The sequence below is a fragment of the Lepidochelys kempii genome, chromosome 14 (assembly GCF_965140285.1).
Source record: "Lepidochelys kempii isolate rLepKem1 chromosome 14, rLepKem1.hap1, whole genome shotgun sequence".
NCBI classification, from domain to species: domain Eukaryota; kingdom Metazoa; phylum Chordata; order Testudines; family Cheloniidae; genus Lepidochelys; species Lepidochelys kempii.
In genome coordinates, this window is record NC_136393.1 from 46,328,586 (window position 1) to 46,342,221 (window position 13,636).

Here is a 13,636-nt window from a genome sequence, read left to right on the forward strand (position 1 = left end):
CTGGAGCATACTGGTTTGGTCCTCCAGCAGCCTCAGCATTGAATCCTGCCTCCTCTCATCACGCTGCCGCCACATTTGAGCTTCAGCCCTGTCTTCAGCCCGCCACTTACTCTCTTCAGCCCGCCACCTCTCCTCCCGGTCATTTTGTGCTTTCCTGCACTCTGACATTATTTGCCTCCACGCATTCGTCTGTGCTCTGTCAGTGTGGGAGGACAGCATGAGCTCAGAGAACATTTCATCTCGAGTGCGTTTTTCTTTCTTTCTAAGCTTCACTAGCCTCTGGGAAGGAGAAGATCCTGTGATCATTGAAACACATGCAGCTGGTGGAGAAAAAAAAGGGACAGCGGTATTTAAAAAGACACATTTTATAAAATAGTGGCTACACTCTTTCAGGGTAAACCTTGCTGTTAACATTACATACATAGCACATGTGCTTTCGTTACAAGGTCGCATTTTGCCTCCCCCCACCGCGTGGCTACCCCCTCAACCCTCCCCCCTCCCCCCGGCTAACAGCAGGGAACATTTCAGTTCAGCAACAGGCAAACAGCCCAGCAGGAACAGGCTCCTCTGAGTGTCCCCTGAAGAAAAGCACTCTATTTCAACCAGGTGACCATGAATTATATCTCACTCTCCTGAGGATAACACAGAGAGATAAAGAACGGATGTTGTTTGAACGCCAGCAAACATACACTGCAATGCTTTGTTGCACAATGATTCCCGAGTACATGTTACTGGCCTGGAGTGTAAAGTGTCCTACCATGGAGGACGCAATAAGGCTGTCCTCCCCAGAAACCTTTTGCAAAGGCTTTGGGAGTACATCCAGGAGAGCCGCGAATGCCAGGGCAAAGTAATCCTTTCACATGCTTGCTTTTAAACCATGTATAGTATTTTAAAAGGTACACTCACCGGAGGTCCCTTCTCCGCCTGCTGGGTCCAGGAGGCAGCCTTGGGTGGGTTCGGGGGGTACTGGCTCCAAGTACAGGGTGAGAAACAGTTCCTGGCTGTCACAAAAAACGGTTTCTCCGCTTGCTTGCTGTGAGCTATCAACAACCTCATCATCATCATCATCTTCTTCATCCCCAAAACCTGCTTCCGTATTGCCTCCGTCTCCATTGAAGGAGTCAAACAACACAGCTGGGGTAGTGGTGGCTGAAACCCCGAAAATGGCTTGCAGCTCATCATAGAAGCGGCATGTTTGGGGCTCTGACCCGGAGCGGCCATTCGCCTCTCTGGTTTTCTGGTAGGCTTGCCTCAGCTCCTTCAGTTTCACGCGGCACTGCTTCGGGTCCCTGTTATGGCCTCTGTCCTTCATGCCTTGGGAGATTTTGACAAAGGTTTTGGCATTTCGAAAACTGGAACGGAGTTCTGATAGCACGGATTCCTCTCCCCATACAGCGATCAGATCCCGTACCTTCCGTTCGGTCCATGCTGGAGCTCTTTTGCGATTCTGGGACTCCATCATGGTCACCTGTGCTGATGAGCTCTGCATGGTCACCTGCAGCTTGCCACGCTGGCCAAACAGGAAATGAGATTCAAAAGTTCGCGGTTCTTTTCCTGTCTACCTGGCCAGTGCATCTGAGTTGAGAGTGCTGTCCAGAGCGGTCACAATGGAGCACTCTGGGATAGCTCCCGGAGGCCAATACCGTCGAATTGTGTCCCAAGTACCCCAAATTCAAGCCAGCAAGGCCGATTTAAGCGCTAATCCACTTGTCAGGGGTGGAGTAAGGAAATTGATTTTAAGAGCCCTTTTAAGTCTAAATAAAGGGCTTCATCGTGTGGACGGGTGCAGGTTTACATCGATTTAATGCTGCTAAATTCGACCTAAGGTCCTAGTGTAGACCAGGGCTCTAATTCTTAATAAGAGCATCCACACAGGGATTTAATGAGGTTCTACTAATCCATTTTAAAAGTGAATTTGGATTATTTTTTTTCCTCAGTGTCCCCATGTCACACAATCTGTTGAAAACGCTCCCCAGAGAGAACCGGAGAGCAGAGATTGGGACTGTTTACTGTTTGGGTTTGTTTCATATATTTTTCATTTATTTAATAATAAAGTAGTTGTTTGTTTGCTTGTCTTTAATTATGCCTTCCGCTAAGACATGCGGAGAAGAGCCCCATGAGACAGAAACAGTGTGTGTGTGTCACATCCCAAACGGAGATGCAGAGACAGTTATTAAGATTTGGCTCCCACCACATTTTGCTAGAGACTATGATTTTTTTAAGAGCCAGTTGCGGGCCCCACTCTCACAGTAAGGGGAGGTCAGGCTGGAGGCAGGGGGGTAACTGCAGGTGCGAGGCTGAGGTGTACCAGCAGTGGGCACTGTGTGGGCAAGAGGAACTTGCCCAGCTGCTGCACCCGCACTGGGGACTGACCCTAGACATACACACTCATACACACATGGACTTCAGCCTTGCACCTGCAGGGATCCCCTCTAGGGGTCAGAAGGGAGTTGGGGCTCTGGGACCGGGTCTGCTCTCAACCACCCTGCTGAGTCCACTAACCCCGGGGGGCTGGGCAGTGCTGGTGGGAGATGCAGCTACCCCATTAACAACTGGGGCCACACACCCCACAAACCCAGTGTCAACCCAGCCACTGAGTCACACTCACCCCCCCCCCACCCATTCAGATCTGGTCCCCATGCTCAACACAACCCCCCAGTGCGGGATAAACAGCCTCCCAGAAATAGGAATAGAACCCAAGAGTCCTGGCTTCCCTATGCTCTAACCACTAGACCCCACTCCCCAGAGCTGGGGAGAGAACCCAAGAGTCCTGAATCCCAGCCCCCTCCTGCTTCTAAACACGAGGCCCACACCACTCCCCTCCCAGAGCTGGGGAGAGAACCCAGGAGTCCCTTTAGAAGAGGAGGTGAGTCTCCTAAGGGGGTCTGGCTCACCCTGGCTAACTACAAGCCGTCAAGAACACTATCCCTGATAATGTCACAGCTAACCTGGTGGCTGAACTTTGTGACTTTGTCCTTACCCATAACTATTTTACATTTGGGGACAATGTATGCCTTCAAATCAGAGGCACTGCTATGGGTACCTGCATGGCCCCACAGTATGCCAACATTTTTATGGCTGACTTAGAACAGCGCTTCCTCAGTTCTCGTCCCCTAATACCCCTACTCTACTTGCGCTATATTGATGACATCCTCATCATCTGGACCCAGGGAAAAGAAGCCCTTGAGGAATTCCACCATGATTTCAACAATTTCCATCCCACCATCAACCTCAGCCTGGTCCAGTCCACACAAGAGATCCACTTCCTGGACACTACCGTGCTAATAAACAATGGTCACATAAACACCACCCTATACCGGAAACCTACTGACCACTATTCCTACCTACATGCCTCCAGCTTTCACCCTGACCACACCACACGATCCATCGTCTACAGCCAAGCTCTGCAATACAACCGCATTTGCTCCAACCCCTCAGACAGAGACAAACACCTACAAGATCTCTGTCAAGCATTCTTACAACTACAATACCCACCTGCTGAAGTGAAGAAACAGATTGACAGTGCCAGAAGAGTTCCCAGAAGTCACCTACTACAGGACAGGCCCAACAAAGAAAATAACAGAACGCCACTAGCCGTCACCTTCAGCCCCCAACTAAAAGCCCTCCAACGCATTATTAAGGATCTACAACCTATCCTGAAGGATGACCCAACACTCTCACAGATCTTGGGAGACAGGCCAGTCCTTGCCTACAGACAGCCCCCCAACCTGAAGCAAATACTCACCAGCAACCACATACCACACAACAGAACCACTAACCCAGGAACCTATCCTTGCAACAAAGCCCGTTGCCAACTGTGCCCACATATCTATTCAGGGGACATCATCACAGGGCCTAATAACATCAGCCACACTATCAGAGGCTCGTTCACCTGCACATCCACCAATGTGATATATGCCATCATGTGCCAGCAATGCCCCTCTGCCATGGACATTGGTCAAACTGGACAGTCTCTACGTAAAAGAATAAATGGACACAAATCAGATGTCAAGAATTATAACATCCATAAACCAGTCAGAGAACACTTCAATCTCTCTGGTCACGCGATTACAGACATGAAAGTTGCGATATTACAACAGAAAAACTTCAAATCCAGACTCCAGCGAGAGACTGTTGAATTGGAATTCATTTGCAAATTGGATACAATTAACTTAGGCTTGAATAGAGACTGGGAGTGGCTAAGTCATTATGCAAGGTAACCTATTTTCCCTTGTTTTTTCCTACCCCCTCCCCCCCCAGACGTTCTTGTGAAACCCTGGATTTGTGCTGGAAATGGCCCACCTTGATTATCATACACATTGTAAGGAGAGTGATCACTTTAGATAAGCTATTACCAGCAGGAGAATGGGGTGGGGGGAGAGAAAACCTTTTGTAGTGGTAAACACCCATTTTTTCATGGTTTGTGTGTATAAAAAGATCTTCTGTACTTTCCACAGTATGCATCCGATGAAGTGAGCTGTAGCTCACGAAAGCTTATGCTCAAATAAATTCGTTAGTCTCTAAGATGCCACAAGTACTCCTTTTCTTTTTGCAAATACAGACTAACACGGCTGCTACTCTGAAACCTGGCTAATTGGTTTGTCATGCTTATAAAGCCTGGCAGAATCTCTGCCCCTCCCTTTCCCATTTGGGCAGTGCGTCACAGGGAGGAAAGGAAAGCGAAAGCTAAGCAGAGGGGAAAGCCAGCTTCTTCTCTGCTTGCTGCTAAGCTGCACATCAGGGACCCAGGAGCAGCATCAGAACTGGTAGGTCTGGGATTCGTACCCCCTACCCCCACCATCCTGCTTCTCTCCTGTCTTCTCCTCGCACTAAGAAAAATAGCTTTCCTCCTCCCCAAGGTGTGGGGATTTCCCACTTCCTCCCCTGGTCTGGATCCTACCCCCTCTGTCCTTGTCTCCCCTTCCTGTGCCCCCCTTCTTTTTCTGTTCCCCCACTGCAGGACCCTCCCCGCTCCAGCCCCAGGGACATGCCCAGCATCCTTCCCACTGGCCCTGCACCCAGTTGGAGTGAGACTGAGAGGCAGAACCTGCTCCACTACCTCTCCCAACCTTCCCAAGAGGCAGTGGTACAAGGCCCCCCTTCTGCACCACAGGGGTGACAGGAGCCCCTCTCCCGCAGTACTGAATGCAGCAGTTAGGGTGTTCCTGCTTGGATAGGGGGTTGGGTCAGCTGTGCTCTTCCTCACAGCACCCCGGCCCCAGGTACTTAATGCCCTATAGAGATACAAGGGGCAGCTTCCTGCTGTCTGAGCATTCGGCTCAGACTCTCGGCAGACTCAGGCAGAAGTCACTGCATCAGTTGCACCTGAGAAAGCATCTCTCCCTCTCAGATCAATGGGCTCAGGCTCTGGACAAACTCAGGCAGACATACACAGAGGACACATTTGGGAGGGTTTCTTCGCAATCATTAGGGCTAGACACTTTCTTTTTGTTCTGAATGAAAGCTGAGATTAGAGATGTGAAGGTCTAGGAGAAAAAAACCTGTAAACGTCTGGGAAAAAATAGAAGGGGGTCCATTTTTTTCCTGACATGTGGGAGAATTGGAAATTTGGGGGCAATCGAAAAGAAAATGTTACATAAAATAGTTATTCTAAGAATTAACAGTGGAAGAAGAGGGAAAATCTTGAGGTATGCTAGCCTTTCCAAGAAAACAGCAGCTGTTTAAGTTACATTATACTGGTTCATAGGATGGCTAGTTTTGTCTGCAGTCACAGCACTTACTGTAGGTATGACGATAATGCACGATTAAAGAATCTGGTGACATTGCTATACAGTTTGGCTATATAGCCGGACTTTTTCTTCTGTATAAACATGATAATGTCAGGTCAGGTCTATTTATCAGGGGTTCTCAAACTGGGGGTCGTGACCCTTCAGCGGTCACAAGGTAGTTACATAGGGGTCATGAGCTGTCAGCTCTGTGGGGCTGACAGCACCGAGCCCCCATTAAATTAAATTGCCTCCCCCCTTTTTAATTTATAAGGAGGGGGTCAGAGGCTTGCTGTGTGAAAGGGATCACTAATACAAAAAGTTTGAAAACCACTGATTTCCATACTATTTCTGAACACGACAATACAGCCTTTGACCACATTTTTTCTCCTTGATTTAAAGAGACACGGTTCCTTTCCAAACGCCTATCAGGACCCGCGTCCTGAAAAGGTGGGACCTGGATTGGGGTACCCTCTGTCACCCCAATCTCTGTCCCCAAGAAGTCAGCTGTGTGCCTGCTCCCCTCTGGGTGGTCAGTTACACAGGTCCCTCTCAAAACCTGAGTCCCAGGCTGGGTGCCTGAGTGCACAGATGTTGAATTAGCCATTCGGTCCTGGGCCTCCTCTCCCAAGTGACCCGTGAGGAGACATTCATGAGCCTTCGCTATTCCTTCCCCTTGAGGCTGGCGAGGCAAAGCCAATCGCTTACAGGATTGCTCATTTCCTACAGCACCTCAACCTTTCCAGACGACTGTCCTCCTTCCAGGAGTCTGATCTGTCTTGCCTACCCCCAAGTTTCACCTCACTTAAAAACGACGTCCTTATAGAATCAGACATAACAATACAGACCTGTCACAGCCGCTCGCACTGGAAAATTGCTGCCTTTCTCATAGAATTATAAAATAAAGCAATTGGGAGATAAATATCGTACTTCCCTTTCAGTGTGTAGCATATGAAGCAGTATGAACAAGTCATGGTCTGTCTGAAATTTTAGTTTGCACTGACTTCACTAGGGCTTTTTAATTAGCCTCTTGTAAAATGTGGCAAATATCCAGAGGAGTTGATGTAATCCTTGGAAGAGCCCCTGGTTGAGAATCACTATCTTATGTGACATGCTTTGTATGAAATAGGACATAATTATATGACAGGAGTGAATATGGGGGTTCCAGGGTGCTGCTTTGAGGTACAGAGTGTCACACACCCCGCCCCCCCAGCCAGGCCTGTGAGGAGGGGGGAAACTCAGCAGAGGGGTGGCCTCCCCCGGCATTTGGGGGGGGGGGAGGGGCGCTCGTCCTGGCCACTGTCACCTGTAAGAACTTAAATTAAAATCAATCATAATTGGGACGAACAGGTTAAAAAATAAAAACCAATTTTTTTCCCTATCGAAATTCAAAAATTTAAAAATAAAACATCGAATTCTGCCCCGCCCGGGATTAGCGCAGCCCAACATCAAGCACCTGTGCCAGAGCGACAAGCCAATGCTTTCCAGCTTAAACATACCCCTGCCCAGCCTCCCAGTGGAGATGAACCTGTTGGCACCTTGAATGATTTATCTCCCGGACAAATAATGGGTGTGGCAGCAAAGCAGGAGTTCACTCAGCCTCTGGCATGCAGGGGATAATGGGGTACCCTGCTATGGGATGGGGGAGTGCAGTACACAGCATCCCTGGTGGAGGGAAAGTGGGGGACTCTGGTATGAAGAATGCAGGGCAGACAGATCCCTGGGCATTGGGGGGAGGGGTGATGGCAGGGCACACAGAGCCCATGGCATGGGGAGCGAGGGCAGATGGGGGCAGCCAGAGCCCATGGCATGGGAAGCGAGGGGAGTATGGGGGCAGCGAGCCCATAGCACGGGGAGTGAGGAGGGATGGGGGCAGATGGAGCCTGTGGCATGGGGACCGAGGGGGGATGGGACACAGTGAGCCCCTAGCATTGAGCTGAGAATGGGGGGAGCTGGAAGTCGGGGAGGGGGGAATAAGGGTGACACAGGGGGAAGATCTGGGTGAGCAGCAGGGAAATAGAGGAAGCTGGGGGCGGGGGAGGAATGGAGCTCCAGGAGCGTGCCCCCCCTTCCCACTAATCCACATATTGCTAGAGAAGGCAGGTCAACGAATGCAGCTGGCACACGGAGCGGACAACAGGGGGCTGGGCTGGCCTTGCCTTTTGTTCCTGGGGGCACTCAGTCCAGAGTCAGGGCCTGGCCCTTGGAAAAGTTCTGGCTCCCGCCCAGATCAGTTTTACCCTTATCGCCTGGCTCCACGCCCTGCCCGGTTACTCAGTCGCATCTGGCTGCACGTCCCACGTGTTCAGGGCCTGCCCCGGCCTGGCACAGGTGCTGCGTCGCTGGCAGCAAATCACAGGCTAAGCGGACAGAGCAACAGACGCCAGGTTTCCCGGCGGCGAAGGAGCTGGTTGGTCACGGGGCTTGTACCCTGTCCCCGCCCCCCACAACCCCACATCTCTCCAGCCCCCTCCCAACTCCCCTGAGAAAATTACCTTTCCTCCTTCACCCCCAAATGTGAGAATTTCCACGCTCCCATCTCCTGTCTGCCCTCCTCCCACCTTCCTGGCTCTGGGAGGGGAGTGAGGCCTACTGGTTAAAGCAAGGGGGACTGGGAGTCAGGACTCCTGGGTTCTAGCTTCAGCTCTGGGGCTAGATTAGGTTCTAATAGTAAGAGATATACACTATAACTGGGGTTCTCAAACTGGGGGTCGGGACCCCTCAGGGGGTCGCGAGGTTATTACATGGAGGGGGGGGTCGGTCGCGAGCTGTCAGCCTCCGCCCCAAACCCCGCTTTGCCTCCAGCATTTATAATGGTGTTAAATATATTTTAAAGTGTTTTTAATGTGTAAGGGGGGGGGGGTTGCACTCAGGGGCTTGCTTTGCGAAAGGGGTCACCAGGACAAAAGTTTGAGAACCACTGCACTATATGCATGTACAGTGCTTAGTCAAATAAGCCCTCCCTCTTGGGTGGGGTCTGTAGGCAGTGCTGCAGGTATAGAGAATACAAGAAATTGGAGGATAATGGGATTCCTTATCAACATGCTGTCCCTTCACACCCTTCTCCCCCCAAATGGGTAGTGGTATTTCCCAGGCTCCACCCACAACCAAAACCCCATCCACTCACAACACCAGTAAAAACTGCTTCTTGCAGAGGGACGTGTGGATCGTCAGACCATGCTAGTTCCTTTCTGTTCTTACATGCTTTGATCACCAATGTGTTTGAAAGGTAGTCATTAGGGTTCAGAGTCAACGTTCCACCATGGTGAAGGCGGCAGCCTCTCAGAGCGACTGGCCCAGGCTGCCTGCAGACTCAGGCATCACTGCTTTGGTTACACCAACTCCACGTTTGGGATGTTTTCTTCACTGCTGTGAGGGCTAGAAACAAACTTTTTTCTTTTGCATGAAAGCTGAGATACTGCAGCACAGTGGGACTCCACCCCCACCCGCCACTCCCTTAATCCACAATGCATCGATTTATTTCAGTTCTTGGCAGCCTTCAACCAGGAGGTCAGGGAAGGAACCTTTGGCCTCAGCATGGAATTCACTGTTGAATGCGGCAAGAAAGTGACCCCAATAGACGTCCTCAGGAAAAAGAATGAGCTGGAGGAGAAGGGGCTGATGACGGAGGGTTTGGCTGCCTGCTTCAGCCAGGCTATAGATCTGGTGGCCCAGCAGGACCCCAGGCAGTACTGGCTCTGGGAGAATGCCAGGATCATCATCCAAGGAGATGGACGCTGGCTAGAGTTCAGGACAGGAGACGCCAGCCAACACCTGTTGGTGTGGTACGACCAGCACAAAAAGGAGGTTCAAGTCTCCTCCCCGTCCTAGGCTGGGAAACAATCGTGCTGGATGGTCCCCGGGCCTTGGTCCCTCTCCTTGCTGCCCCTAAATAAATGCCCATGACACCTCCAAACTGGAATTGGCTTCTGTGTGTGTAACTGCAGCCTGCCAGCCACACTTGGGTTACACTCTGGCTCTCACCAACCTGGGTTGTACTGCAGGATGACCCCAATGCACTCCCAGTCTTAGATTCCGTCCCCCTTTCCCCCGAAATGTATGTCCTGTACTGCCCAGCCCTCTCCTGGCTAATACAAAGTCAGTTTTTCTTTAATAGAAATAATATGCACACAACTTGCCATCCCAAATGGAGTTTCCCAGACACTTCAATTTAAACACACTGGATTAGATAAAACAATACAAGTTTATTAATTACAAAGAGAGAGATTTTCAGGGAGTAGAAGTCATGAGGCATAAAAGTGAGAAATGGTTACAAGAAAAATATAGATAAAACTCAACTAAATGCCTAACTTAACAAACTTTGTTAAATTTGAAGCTCATCACATGCTCTCAATAGTCTTACTGGCCAAACTTCTTAGGTCAGGACCCCAGCCCCAGTTCAACAGCTGCTTCCTTTGTTCCGCGTGGTGCAGTGAATCCATGGACAGAGAGAAAGGAAAGAGAAGGGGTATTTGTCCCTCATTTTCATAGTGTCAGCCCCTCTGTTAGAAAACATTTCCAGCTGAGATGCAGGAGACAAAGAGAGTGCAAGAAAGGATGTTTCCTGCTGTTCTTCCTCACCTGCTTGTGGTTCCTTTTCTACCCTTCCTGCTTGATGCCTCTGATTGCTGCTTAAATGCAAATGAAGCAGAGCATACGTTCCTTTGTTTAGGACAGACCTTTTTCCCAACTTCTGTTTGGGCAGGGCTGTGGTTTGGAAAAATGTGTTAACAAGACCATACACCAACATCTTATAACTTCACATACGCTGTTGCCACACATATTTTATCAGGACAATAATGTCCAGCAAATTATGAGTTTACAAATGATACCTCACAAGGTGTACTTTGTACAAAGATTATTATAACAGTGTGCAAGGGGTGAATACAGGGGTAGTCTGTTGCAAGGGGAGAGGGCCCCTGCCTCCTGCAGGCCACCATCCCCTAGCACTGTTCTAGGGTTTTGAGGTCAGCACTGACTGTGAGGGGAGAGTGCCTCCTACTGAATCCCCAGCTACCTGCAGTTCAGTGCCCCCTAGCACTGTTCTGGGAAATTGGGGTTAGCACTGACCTTGAGGGGCAAGTGTCCTCTACTGCATATCCCACCCCATTCCCTGCAGCACAGCACCCCCTAGCAGTGCCCTGGGGCATTGGGGTCACCACTGACTGTGAGGGAAGCGTGCCCCCTTTAAATACACATGTTGCTATATATGTGTGTCAGAGAAGGTGGGTCAAAGACATATACCTGGCCCCTGGAGCAGAAGGGGAGGTAGGATTGGGGTGGCTCTTCCTTCCTGGGGGAGTTTGATCCACAGTCTGGGACCAGCCACCTGAGAAAGCCCCGTCTCCTGCCTGGAGCAGCTGTCCCCCTATCAGACAGTTCCGCAGAGCCTGAGGTGTGGTCTTCCTTCCCGAGCTTCAGGTGATGTTTGAAATGTCTCATGCAGGCCTGGTTGCTTGAGCAGCCCGAAAAGGGGGATCCCATTGTTTCTCTGTCGTCCCATCAGCCTCAGCTTTCTGCAACACCGCTCAGGACGGGAGGCCATGCAGGACTCGGGTCTAGTTCCTATCCTAAGGGGAAAAGGGGCAGTAAGGAAGGGGAGAGATTGGAAGAGAGGAATGTGTGTTGGGAAGAGAAATGAATGTGAGAGGAAACACGCGAGAATGAAAGAAAGTCTCAGTAGCATATGGAATTTAATTCCCTTTGCTCTAACCCACTGAACCCCACTCACCTCCCCAAGCTGGGGCTAGAACCCAGGTGTGCTGGATCTTTACCCCCCCTGCTTTAACCCGCTGGATCTTCCAGACCTGGGAAGAGAAACTAGGAGCCCTGGCTCCCAGCCCCCCTGCTCTAACCCACTACACCCCACTCTTCTCACAGAAACAGGGACAGAATCCTGGAATCTGGACGCTCAGCCTCGTAGGCCAACCACTGAGACAAACCCTTCCATTAGAGGAGTGACCTTGCAGGCCTGGCCTCTCCCCACAGCCCCAGACCCAACTTCTGCTTACAGAGAGAGCTGCGCCTTTCCCTTCCCTTAAAGAAGATGGTCACAGAATCCTTGTAACCATCTCCCCCGCCCTGCACTGCTCCAGGGCCCAGAGGCAGCCAGCCGGACCGCAGTGGGAAGAGGGGTATGGGCTGGATAGAACTGAGCCACATACACTGGTATCCTGGCCCTTTGGGGGCTGGGATAAGGTGACCGGTGGGGGCTCTCCCCAAGCCCTGGGGAAGGAGCTGGCAACCACATGCATTAGCCAACCTCAGGTCACCTGAGTGCTGCAGATGAGTGTCCCTAGAATTGGGGTCAGAGCAGGGGGAGGGTCTGGGAGCCAGGACTCCTGGGTTCTATCCCCAGCTCTGGGAGGGGAGTGGGGCCTAGTGGTTAGAGCAGGGGGGCTGGGCGCCAGGACTCTTGGGTTCTATCCCCAGCTCTGGGAGGGGAGTGGGGCCTAGTGGTTAGAGCAGGGGGGCCTGGGAGCCAGAATTCTTGGGGTCAGTGGGGCATAGGGGACGGGGTCTCTGGTACATTCTCTGTTTCTGCGTCTCTCTTTCTCTCTCTGGTTCGTGAACTGGAGAACAACACGTGGGCCTGATTCCCCGCAGAGAACAGTCCCAGATGCTGCCAGGAGTGGAGCCACCTTTCATGGGACACCGGGGAGGGATTTGGGACCAGACAGGCCCTGGAGACAAACCTCACCTCTGCCCCCTGGAGGGGGAATCCTTTGCAAGGGCAGAGCTGAGGAGCACCAGCCGGGGGGCGCTGTGTGCAATCACAGAGGCCGATCCCATGCTGGGTGAGGATCGGACCCTCCGCGTGTCCTCAGCTCCTGCGCTTCACCCTCTCCCCCTGCAGGAGGCGCTGCCCACGCCACACCCACTCATGCAGAGTGAGGAAGCTCTCCCAGAGGGGGGCGGCACATTGGCCGGGGTGTGCACCCACGGCCTGAACGCGCTGGAGCTGCTGCGGCTGAAGAACGGGGCGGAGAGGCTGGGGCCCATGACGGAGGGGCTGGCCGCCTGCTTCAGCCGGGCCATGGAAGTGGTGCAGAAGCGGCCCGTGGAGCCCTGGACCAACATCCGGCTCGTCCTGCAGAGTGACGGGAAGTGGCTGGAGCTCCGCGCCGGCCAGATCAAGCAGACGCTGCTGGTCTGGTACGACCCCCACACCGGCACCGTGAGGGAACACCGCATGGGAGCCCCGCGCTGGGGCTTCTGTCCTGCGCCTCCTAGCGCCATGGCAAAATAAAACACCCTGCCACCCAGATCTCGCTCCTTTCTCCTTGTTCCGCCGAGCATTTCAGATCCGCTCCCTTCGCCTCCCAGGGTGAAGAATCAGGCTCCACAGACGCACTCGGGGGGCGGCTCTGAGGCAGAAGGGAGGCCGGAAGTGTGGCTCCTCAAACCCTGGCTCTGCCGTAGACTCTCTGCGTGACCCCATTAAAGGCAGAGTAAGGTCTCCTGGGGCCCTGGGACGGAGCAAGTGGGGCCCTGCCCCTTCCTCCTGCGGCCACGCCCCCATTCCGCTCCTTCTGCTTGCAGCCCCGCCCACAGCCTCGCCCCTTCTACCTGCGGTCTCGCCCACAGCCCACCCCATTCTGCTCCTTCCACCTGTGGCCCCGCCCATGGCCCCACCCCATTCTGCCTCTTCCCCCATAGCCCTGCCTTCTGCTCGCTCCTTTCCGCTGCGCCCTCCCCCCCCCCCGGCAGCTTGCTCACCAGAGAAGCTCTGTTCCCTGGAGCCACAGTGGGGAGTGAGAGCTCCTCCGGCCACGGGGCCACAGCGGGTGGGGGAGAGATTTTTCCCGGGGCCCCAAATTGGCTGGGGCCCCGTGGGCCCATGCAGCAATCCACCACTGGGGTGACCTTGCCCAAGTCAGTACGTGTCTGTAAAATGGGGAGAATGAACC

At 52.4% G+C, this 13,636-nt stretch overlaps 1 protein-coding gene across 1 annotated transcript; it reads left to right on the forward strand.

The window, feature by feature from the left end:
* Positions 1-4,645: 4,645 nt before the first annotated feature.
* LOC144929328 (uncharacterized) lies at positions 4,646-12,991 on the forward strand. The gene is made up of 2 exons (XM_078848613.1): positions 4,646-4,766; positions 12,583-12,991. Exon 2 carries the CDS (start codon positions 12,610-12,612, stop codon positions 12,973-12,975), a length of 366 nt encoding a protein of 121 aa, XP_078704739.1. The 5' UTR covers positions 4,646-4,766; positions 12,583-12,609; the 3' UTR covers positions 12,976-12,991.
* The last annotated feature ends 645 nt before the right edge of the window (positions 12,992-13,636 follow it).

Excerpts from the sequence above, each read along its gene's own strand:
- LOC144929328 (XM_078848613.1), top strand. The coding sequence starts at position 12,610 with ATGCAGAGTGAGGAAGCTCTCCCAGAGGGGGGCGGCACATTGGCCGGG.